Source organism: Antrostomus carolinensis, unplaced genomic scaffold, assembly GCF_000700745.2.
Source record: "Antrostomus carolinensis isolate BGI_N321 unplaced genomic scaffold, ASM70074v2 scaffold14482, whole genome shotgun sequence".
NCBI lineage: Eukaryota > Metazoa > Chordata > Aves > Caprimulgiformes > Caprimulgidae > Antrostomus > Antrostomus carolinensis.
Window position 1 is genome coordinate 11,312 of NW_010300265.1, and position 11,119 is coordinate 22,430.

General features: G+C 40.8%; 1 protein-coding gene across 1 annotated transcript; it reads left to right on the forward strand.

The window, feature by feature from the left end:
* The first annotated feature begins 1,075 nt into the window (after window positions 1-1,075).
* LOC104519741 (receptor expression-enhancing protein 5) lies at window positions 1,076-10,840 on the forward strand. The gene is made up of 3 exons (XM_010163077.2): window positions 1,076-1,208; window positions 7,284-7,452; window positions 10,173-10,840. Exons 1-3 carry the CDS (start codon window positions 1,200-1,202, stop codon window positions 10,220-10,222), a joined length of 228 nt encoding a protein of 75 aa, XP_010161379.2. The 5' UTR covers window positions 1,076-1,199; the 3' UTR covers window positions 10,223-10,840.
* The last annotated feature ends 279 nt before the right edge of the window (window positions 10,841-11,119 follow it).

Genomic DNA, 11,119 nt, shown 5'->3' on the forward strand with positions numbered 1-11,119 from the left:
TCTGCTTCTGTAGACCAAGTGATTGTTAGTAGTTACAGCAAATCTTACGGTTTACCTTTTCAAAGAGGAATCTAGCGTATGTACGTTATGAGTACAGACACTTGATATTCACTTCAAAATCCTGAACTAATTTTGAAATTTTAATGTAGATGCTTTTTGCACTGGGAGTTGCTGATCTGTTATGATCCCTGTAAGAAAGGCATTCACGTTCTGTAAAGCATTGTTTAAAATGCTATTTATTGGAGCTAACACTATAAAGAAACAGGGACTAGTATAGTGAACCTTATGTCCCTGTAAATACTGGGAACCCCAAGGTGTGCAGGGCTGAATGGGCCTGTGATCCACATGCAGCACACTGTGCAGACCTCATCTGTTAATCTGTAGACAAGCTTACCCCATTTTGACCGTTTAAGCTATTGTTTTTCTTTCAAGACAGCAACTCTATTCATCGTTCCTGCTGTCAGGGAGGAAGGGTGTTTGTTTGCTGTTAAAGGCAAGGCCAGGCAGGTGATACAGCTACCAGCACCCAGCAGTAGCTACTTGCATGCTCCTCTGTTACAGTGAGCTGGCTGAGTTTATGTTCTGGCCAGGGTATTTGTGCAACACAGCATAGCTCTGAAAGCCACCATATGTGTGCAGAAGAGGCCTGGGCTCACTCAAGTTATCTGTTATGTGGATCACTAGTGCTTTGATGTACAGCAATCTTCTGGTTGGGATTACCACAATGCATCCAGAACTGGAACTTGCCAAAGATCACCCCCTCTCTTCCCTGTCCCATGAACTGTCTCATGAACGAGGTGAGGATGTTCTTCAGTTTTTGTTTGTTGTCGCTGTTTTTTGGGTTTTTTTGTAATCACAGAGCTACAAATAGCTTGAGTATCTTTCCTTTTTCGAGTCTTACATGTAGGGTAAAGCTTTGCTCTCCAAAGATCTTGGGCATATTGTATAATAGGTAGAGAAACTAAATTCTGAGGATTCACATGTAGCAACAATCTTAAGTCATAAAGACATCACCATTTTAGAATAGACTGGTGCTACTGATCTGCTCACTTGTTTGTTTTCCTTACAGAATCAAGGCCATTGAAAGCCCCAACAAAGACGATGACACACAGTGGTTGACTTACTGGGTTGTGTATGGTGTTTTCAGCATAGCGGAATTCTTCTCTGATATCTTTCTGTCCTGGTTCCCTTTCTACTACATGATAAAGGTATGTTAGTTCGTGTGTCCCCTCTCCTAAAATGAGACCTTTGACCTAACTGATTTAATGTCTTCAAGTGTGGATAGTTGACAACAGATTCCCTTGGAATCATTCTTGAGTCATACCTTATTTTTAGATGCTGGTTACATGTAATTTAGCACTGTGAAAGCAATCTGTTTACAGCTGATGGTTTTGTGAGGCAAGAGGGGAAGTTGGGATGGGTGGCAGGAATGGGTCTGCTGTATTTTAGGGAAGAAGAGGCAGTGTTGATTTACCATGGAAAGACAGTTCTTTATCTTGGTGTTCAGGTAAATTTGGGCAAAGTGACAGCATGTTGTAAACACTACAGAGTGGATGCATTTTTGCTTTAGGCACATTAAGAGGGTAAAATCACAAAGGCAGCAAAAGGAAGTATTAACTTCTGTACTACTGGGGACGAAGAAGGAAATTGCAACATAAATATAGTTTGAGTCATACTTGAATTTTAATTAAGACTACTCTCCTGAAAGAAAACGTGAGATATCAGAAGAGCTTATTGCGAATGTCTATTTGTTAGTCTGATTTGACTACCAACAATAATTTGCTTAATGTGTTCTAAACTTTGTCAACTAAGATGTGACTGTATTGCCAACCAGCTTTAGCATATTAAATTATCCTAGGAGATAGTCCATTACCATATACGCTCTTGGGCAGAAAACATTCTAGCTTGCTAGAGAGTCAGTTGTTTAGCCTAAAGAACTGTTTTTACCTATTTTCTGTGTCAGTGGGCTGTTCTGTTCCTTCTCTTTTGCTTTTTTAGCCTGGTTTAGCGCCACCAGAGTTCTTGAAAGGATTTGCTTGCCAGCTATTGTAATGGAGTCATTTAAAATTTTAATGGTAAGGTCTGATGCTGCCAAATGCTTTTTCCAGGAAGTGCCGTATTTTGAAGACAAAAATTGGACTTGAACAGCTCAGTTACACTTCTGCATTGTTCTTTTTTAATTTTTAACAGGCATTAACTGCACAATCATTTGTACGCCTGTACGCCCAGCTCCCCAAGAAAAAGCACATATTCGAACTACTGCTTCAAACTAAAAATATTTTGGCCTGTCTCACAAACTTAATTCTCTCTTCCCCCATATTTTTCCCTTAATCAAAAATGAAAATATGTTCTTCCATTTTAAGCTTAATTTATTTGCGGAGTTTTTAAGAAGAATCTGCTAATTTTGAAGTTTAGCATGGGTAACACGTGAAAATTTTACAGTTTTAAGACCAAGCCAAATACTGATCAAAGTACAAGTTCATCTGTTCTGAATAGGATCCAAAAGAATTACTTACGGGACTGGAAGAATCTGTTCTTAACCACTTACAAAGTTATTTCACATCCCCAACTTCACCTTACAGTTTAACAGGATTATGACTTTACCCATTGTCTGCAGTCATGTTTACTCAAAGTTCTGAATTTGGACAGTGTGTTTTCAGAGCTTCTTTTCTAACTTCTTGGTGGTTGTGATGGTTTCACTGGGCTGGCCCTTGGCTAGCAGCCAACACAGCCCTTCACCCACTTCTCCCCCACCCCCAGAGGATAGGGGAGAGAATTGAGGCAAGGGTAAGGAGGCTTGTAGGGTGAGATAAGAACAATTTAATATTGGAAATAAAAGAAAACTTATAATAACAGTAAATGCACAGCTTTCTACAATAGCTGCTACAGGCACAGAGAAGTCAGGTATTTACTCTCAGTAGTGGGTAGGAGGAGAGGTTTACTTCTGTGATACAAAGGCAGACAAAAGGTGTTGGCTGAGGATCAGAAAGCATTGCTGGCCGAGTGGAAGGATGGAAGGTAATCCATGTGGGGAAAAGGAAGAAACAGCTTCCAGCTTTCAATCCATCCACCTATAACCTCTTGCAGTATAGTTTGTGGTGTCTCCGTGTCTCCTTCATGATGTTACAAAGCACAAGCCCGGGTATACCACTTACGCAAATTTCAAGCTCACTTGCATTTTCCAAATATGCTAAATTTGCATATTAACATCTATTTGGTATAGCTTATAGCTTCCACTCCAGACTGAGTTTTAGCTGCTCAGTATTTCTGTATACCTTGATGTGCAGGGCTGAGACACTGATCGTAGCTGTTCTTGTATTTTCCTAAGTCCCGAGCATGGGCTCGGTCACTTCAAAGCTTTCAGCACATTAGGAATTTTTATATGTTGGTGAAAGGCATGTTCAAGAACTCCTCTGAATATGTGTTATGATGTTTGCATATACTTTTGTTCTCCAGCTGAAGACTGTTTTGAGATGTCTTGGGTTTTGTGGGATTATTTTTTGTAATGCTTACTTTTTACTTGTCTGCTTTTTTTTTCTTTGAGCCACAGGACATGCATGCAGCTCATAATTTCCTGTGCATGTGATGTGTTTTTCAATAGTTCTGTTAATTATTTAAATATTTATTTGGCATTCAGGTGTTAAATTACTGTAGCCAGTGAAAATAGCAGAGGTTATCCTAGGAGTATTCTTGGTAGTGGGAAGAGAAAGAAAGGAGACTTCTGATTCTACCAACAGTTTTGTCTTGAAATAGTAGAATACTATTTCTGAACAGAATTCCTTGCAGACACACTGGGTGCATTACACAAACTGCTGCTATGAGGCACTCAGTCAAATGAAGCAGGAGGAGTTGCTATTGCGAGTGTAGCGACATACCAGTATGGCAGTCTGACTCCACTTCAAGACAGAGATCCCCTCCTCTCATCCATGCACCCCATTTAATTAATTACTTATTTTGGCTGAAGAGCTACTTCACTTCCATTAAAATGAACACCTTGTTTTAATGGCTGCAGTTGTCCGTTAGGAGGAACGTGTTCACTCTTGTGGTGGTATAAGGCATGTGTTGGGTTTTGATCATCTTCTGTCTGTAGAAGCTTGGAAGCGGCCATGGGCATGCATGCTGTGTTTCTCAGCTGCAGTCACTTCCTCTGCGGTAGTGGCAAACCCAGTTGTATTTGGTTTTGTGCTGCCAGGGCAAGAACAACTGCTAACACCAGATCCAAATGGGTTAGACCCAGCTCAGGTGTCTGCCTAAGGAAGTCACTCTGTTGCACGAATTCCATTCCCTCCTCTAGCTGGTCTGCAGGGTTGCAAAAAATACAGGGGTTTTTTTTTCAGTTAACAGTTTTATCGCTTGGAACCTTCTGGACCTTTTTACAAACCAGTTCATTTTTAATAGTCAGTGTTAGTTCAGTTTCACAATAGACAAGGGAAGAATAAACTAAGTTCGCAGTCTGATGTTCTTAAGCTTTGAGAAGACCAAGATTTGCAATTTTGGTATGTGTCCTCTAGAAAATGTATATAATAATCTGTTTCAGTACATTTCAAAAGTAATTATTTGAGAAATCTATAACTGTAAGAGACTTTTTTCTTGACTAGACTGGGACAAAGCTGTAAAATCAAAATGACTAATTTTGTTCCTAGGCAAGAAAAGGGAAATTTCAATTTCTTCTAGTTTCAGAGGAAGTTGGACTTAGAGCTGAGGGATTTCCTAAAACAGAAGAGAACTAAGTAACATACACATATATTGGGACAGGTGAAGTAACTATCAGTAATTGGCCAGTTATTCTTAAACAGGAAATAAAATCAATATACTTTTCAGCTTTAATGACAGTAAGATAGTACCCTTTATTCTTTCTGTTACGTTAAGTACCAAATAATAGAAGCTTTTGAAAATTTATATTCCATCACTTTTTGCCTTTATTTTCTCTGACTGTGCTTAATGATACTGCATCAGTTGCTACTTACTGGTGCCAAGTTTCATTGCATAAGGAATTACTCTTTTTAGTTCATTGAAGTGTTCCCTGGCAGGCATTCTCACTGGTGGGAGGTTTACTTGGAAAAACCTTTCTTTCTCTTCTGGGAAAGAGAAGTCATTCTGTTCTGACACCATGACCATATAGCTTAAAAAAAAAAAAAAAAAAAAAAAAAAAAAAGCTTAAAGCTTACCTAAAAGGATGATAAAGTGGTTTGGCAAAATCTTCTGTAGAAGGCAGCCATTAACCCCAGGAATCAGTGGTCCTTTTCGAAGAGAAAGCCTGTCAAGATTCCTGTCCAGCTCCAAGCATGTCATAATTGGTTTTCCCGACAGCAAGGAGAATGAGAAGTGACCTTAGAGAAAAAAGGAGTAGCAATCTCCTCCATAAACAGTAGGTTAAAGATGTTTTCTTCAACTGATGCGTACCAAGGGGATCAGTTTTATTGTCACGTGCACTGCAGTGAAGACAAATCTAAAATTTTACAGGAATGAAGAGCAGAACCTGCAGAACATTCAATCTCAGTATCCCTTATCTGAAGAAGAATAGGGGAGAGAGATTCCAAAATATTTGGAAAGATTGCCTGAAGAAGACTATGTGGTTTTCATAATGGAAAGGAGATTTTATTACTTTTTTTCTTTTTATGTGTGAAACTCAAATCAGAACCTTTCTTTTAAAATAACCTCTCGTAACTTAAGTTGCCTTGTAATAGTCAGATTGTTGTTTAGGAGTTTTTTCTGTAATACCAAAGCAAATAATTTGATGTGGTTCTGTCTTTGCAGTTTTACAGTGGGAAATCAAAAGTATGAGGGGAAAGAGAGGAGACAGAAATCTCTGGCTAGGCACAGTGGAATTTTGAAAGGTTACTGTGATCGAGATAGTTCCTAGGAAATGCTTTAGCACTATGCAGTGTACTGGAAACCTATTAAAAAAATAAGAAACTACACTTATATTTTTAAACGACTTTCAGAAGCTCTAGCACATTCACTGAAACATCTCTTCAACTGCTGTAGATACTGCTGTGAGAAGTGGAAAACTTCTGAAATCTAAGCTATTTAAGTGCTATTGTATTTAGATGCAGACTTTTAAGTTGCTTATGGTGTTATTGTAGTTTAAATTATTAGTTTGACTTTTCATGCCTAACTTAGCTAATTGTGTGGTGGGTATTTTTTCAGGAGGAAGAGTTGAGTTGTTGTGTTTTCTTCCTCTCTCCCTCTCTCCCTCTCCTCCCAAAAATGTGTGGAAATCTTCAAACATTTAATCATATCTGACATCAAAACAAATCACATTTTGGTTGAGGCTGGGGTGGTTTTGTTTTATGTTTTAAGAAAAGGTGGTCTGTGAAAAGCTGTTCTGCCTTTATTTTCTGGAGAGTCTTTTTGACACAGAATTATATTGTACTGTTTGTGTCTGAAAAGAACTGTACAATTGCTGAGAAAATTTGCTTAATTTTGTTGCAGTTTTATCCTGTAAAATCTTTCTATATATACTTTCAGAGCTCTGGCAAATTTAGGTGTGGCACTTCCTGTCCCGTAAATGCTTTAATCTTGTTTTGCATAGCTGTCTTTGTATTGTGCATGACAGCAGAACTGAAGCCAAATAAAGGTGCTTCCATAGTAAAGACAGATACTTGTAATAGTGATAGCTGTCTTTCCAGTCCCCTCTGTGAGATGCAGAAATATTGCCCCACACACTGTGGTGTTTGTTGTTTTTTTTTTTTCCCCCAGAGAGCAGATTGTGCTGTAAAAGCTATACCTAAACTGTGCAATCCAAAACCATTACCCTTGTCTGTGCACTGTGAGTAGCTTGGATATATTCTTCCCCCTTGTCACTTTAGCTCTGGGCTGCACACAACCCCATTCTTTCCCCCACTGCCTTTCAAAGCAGGGAGGCAAAGAGGACGGGGATATGTTTTGTGTGGATTTGAGTGATTTAGGGACCTAGACCTTCAGTCAGGCCCGTGCCACATAGTTTAGAAGTAGCCAGAGAAATTAATGTTTTGTCTAATCAGATTTTATACTTCTACATTAAAGAAAAAAGTACATGCAGTCTTGATACACCTGTTACCAGATTAGCTTTACTGCTAGAGCCCTCCTCCTTTATTCTGTCAGTATTCATGAAATTACTCCAATATAAAGATTCACTGTATGTAAATTTTCTGATATGCATACTTACTGGACCGTGCCCATACCAAATGAAGAGGATGATGTACTGTTTAAAATTTGCTCAAGTCTGTGTCAGGAAGGCACGTTACACCTTGTCTCCTACTCGTTTCTTCTACTTATGTGGATGTTCTTGTTCCTTGTAGTGTGGCTTCCTGTTGTGGTGCATGGCTCCAAGTCCTTCTAATGGGGCAGAGTTTCTCTATCATCGAGTTATCCGGCCTTTCTTCCTGAAGCACGAAGCGCAGCTTGACAGTGTTGTTAAAGACCTGAAAGACAAGGCTGCAGAGACTGCAGATACGATCACTAAAGAAGGTGAGGAAAAGACCATTCACTAATCACATCAAGTAGGAGGAATTTCCCTAGGCAACTCTAATATTGCAGTTAATATTCATCATTTTAGGGAAAAAAAATGTAAGAAGACTGTGTAAATTATAATGGATATGTTAAATTTAGATGAAGGTGCCAGGAAAAGAGGATTACAGTCGATCTTACTTTCTAGGTGTGCACTTATGCTAGACTGAGTGCAAGCTGTATGAGTGGAAGAAGCAGCTAATTAGTTTGTGTGTCTTCCCACCATACATATCACTGAATAACCTCTCTAGAGGCAGGTCCAAGCATCCTAACAAGTTACCTTCCAGAAAAATAGTTATTATTTCAGTGTATTCTTTATCTCCTAAAATACTGTCTCAGATACCTACTAGTATAGAAGGGCTGCTGATTGTGTAGTAAAGCAAATCCTTTAACTCCAGTAAACAGCAACATGTGAAATAATGTTTTCCCATCTATAAGTTTTTGTACTTTTCATTCCTCTGGGGATCAAAGGATTCTGAGCCCATTCTTAAAGAAACTACTTAGGTTTTTATTCAGTTAGACATTGTCAAAGGCTTTACTAAAGTCCAGGTAGACAACATCCACAGCCTTTCCCTCATCCATTAGGCAGGTCACCTGGTCATAGAAGGAGATCAGGTTGGTGAAGCAGGACCTACCTTTCATGAACCCACACTGACTGGGCCTGATTCCCTGGCTGTCCTGCACATGCCATGTGAGCACACTCAAGATGAACCACTCCGTGATCTTCCCTGGTAACTGAGGCCAGGCTGACAGGTCTGTCGTTCCCTGGATCCTCCTTCCAGCCCTTCTTGTAGCTGGGTGTCACACTGGCAAGACTCCAGTCGTCTGGGACCTCCCCTGTTAGCCAGGACTGTTGACAAATGATGGAGAGTGGCTTGGCAAGTTCCTCTGCCGGCTCCCTCAGTACTCTTGGATGGATCCTGTCTGGCCCCACAGATTTGTGAGTGGTGTATCAACGGTGTAGCAGGTTATAAACAGCTTCCTCCTGGATTATGGGGGGTTTATTCAGCTCTCCATCCCCATCTTCCAGCTCAGGGGGCTGAATACCCTGAGGATAACTGGTCTGACTGTTAAAGACTGAGGCAAAGGCAGCATCAAGTACCTCAGCCTTTTCCTCATCCTTGATGGCAATGTTCCCTTCCAAATCCAGTAAAGGATGGAGATTGTCCTTGGCTCTCTTTCTGTTGTTAATCTGTTTGTAAAAGTGTGAGCTGGGCTCTTGATTTCACCCCGAACATTACCATGCTGTGCCTGGGCTCATCTCTGCTGAGCCTGGCTTTCTCCCCTTCCCCCTTCAAACCTGGTTTAAAGCCCTTTCAATGAGCCCCGCCAGCTCATCAGCAAGAATCCTTTTCCCGCTTTGAGACAGCTGAACTCCATCTGCTGTCAGCAGGCCCAGTGCTGTGTAAACCCCCCCATGATCAAAAAAACACCCAAAGTCCACCAGTGGCACCAACCTCTGAGCCACATGTTAATCAGGTGTGTTTTCCTGTTCCTTTCAGTGTTCTTTCCTGCCCCTGAAAGGACTGAGGAAAACACTACCTGTGCTCCCGATCCTTCAACCAATCGCCCCAGTGCCCTGAAGTCCCTTTTGATCACTTCTGGACTCCTCTCTGCTACCTCATCGCTCCCAACCTGGATGACAAATAGTGGATAATAATCAGAGGGCCACACCAGACCAGGGAGGTTCCTAGTGAGGTCCCTGACCTGGCCCCCAGCGAGGCAACAGAGTTCCCTGTGGGATGGTTCTGGTTGCCATACTGGCCCCTCTGCTCCCCTCAGAAGGGAATCGCCTGTGACAATTACACACCTTCTTTTCTTAACAGAGGCAATCAGAATGCGTGGAGCTGACTGACTTGCCCTAGGCAACCCCCTGGATGGACCTTTGTCTGCATCTTCATTTTCCTGACCCTCAAGTTGCAGAGCCCCACACCTGTTGTGCAAGGGCAACAGGGGAAGGTGAGGGAGGCCAGAAGGGGATTTGCCCAAGTAGGGACCTGTGTTAATTCCTCTCCATCTCTTATGTCCTCTACATCTGCCTGGTGGCAAGAGGGTAGGAAATCCTTCGCTTCCTGTGGAGCCTCCATCTGCTGCCTTTCAGGGATGGTAGGATGTGGCTCCACCAAACTATGTCCCTCTCACACTCCCTGATACTTCTTAATCTCTCCACTTCCTCTTTCAGCTCTGCCACCCTGCTGAGCAGATCATTCACCTGGTCACACTGCACACAGGTGTTGTCTCTGCTGCCCTCCAGTACCAGTGACAGGCTCAGGTTCTCCATGGAGCTGGAGGCCTGGGTGGCTGCATGTTTGTGTGGGAGCTCTGTCTGGGTTGCCACATTCTTTCTGGCAATGGCTTTCAGCTGAGTAGAAACCATAGCTGGGTCCCCTTCTGGGAGGGCGATGACCACCAGTTGAGTTAGCCTTCTTGAGCCAGGAGGGGGACTTCTGGTTTTAAGTCAGTTTGTGCTGTTCATTGTGCTGTTCCTTGCTTATGGTTTATTTTTAAAATCTTTGTGATCAGTTTTATCACTATGTCTGTGTGTATGTGTATACAAAAGCTATGATTTTATTTTGTGATGTTTCTTTAGTGAACTAAAAGGAAAATACAGCTCAAGAACACTGAATAAGCGACTTAGTCTGTAGGCCTCTAAGATTAAACTTGCTTTTATTTTCCTGCAGCCAAGAAAGCAACAGTGAACTTACTGGGTGAAGAAAAGAAGAGCACTTAAACTATTATCTGGCTAAAGTTTCCCTACCACCTCCTTTATGAAGCTTGATGTTACTGGGAACTGTGGTATAATTTTAATAATATTGCCTTGGAAACATTTTCGTATATTAAAGGAATGTGTTGTAAGTTTGCTTACTACTCTGCTGTGTCTGTATAGAAAGTAAGCATTTTTATTTAAAAGCAATGCAGTGGGCAGCATCTGAAGCTTAATGAAAATATTTTATTCATGCAGAAGAAATCTTTTGGTAATCTCTTTCTGCAGTAGCATAAATAAAAAGTATATATCCCACAGGCTCTGCACTTTAGTTGTCTCTTTGTATATGTAATTACTCTTAACACTTTGTGGCATGTCAGGTAAAATGAAGCTATTGTGTAAGGAAAATACTAGTCTGAATGGATCTTCTTGAATACACAGGGAATTATTGTGAGAGATGGCATAATGGATGTATTCCCCACCAGTAAAGTTGTAAATTATGGAATTACATCTTCTAGGCACCTGATGATAGAGATTATTCACTGTTGCATGTTCTGTTGTAATACAGTATTTGGTACAGTGTGTGTATTCTTAAATGGACAGATACTAAGTATAGGAAGGAGTAACTTCAAGTGATCAAACTTACTTTAGTGTGAAATAATTTGCCAGAAATTATGCATTAAATTGCACAAGATTACTAAAGTACACCCCTTGCCTCTTCTTGCTAAATAAAGTTGTCATCTAAAATTGTTAATAGAGTGCCTTTTAAGATCACGCTCAAAAGCACAAACCACCTTTTGCTAAGGAATACCATTACAAACACTTTTTTCCTAAAGCCCTGTTGAAAATATTAATTGCCTTGGGTGTCAGTCCCCAGAACTGCATCGTTAGTAGGATGGACTACAACCTCCATGAGTTTTTTCT

Coding starts and splice junctions, on each gene's coding strand:
- LOC104519741 (XM_010163077.2), top strand. Junction 7,453..10,172: donor AGATACGATCACTAAAGAAG/GTGAGGAAAAGA, acceptor ATTTTCCTGCAG/CCAAGAAAGCAACAGTGAAC.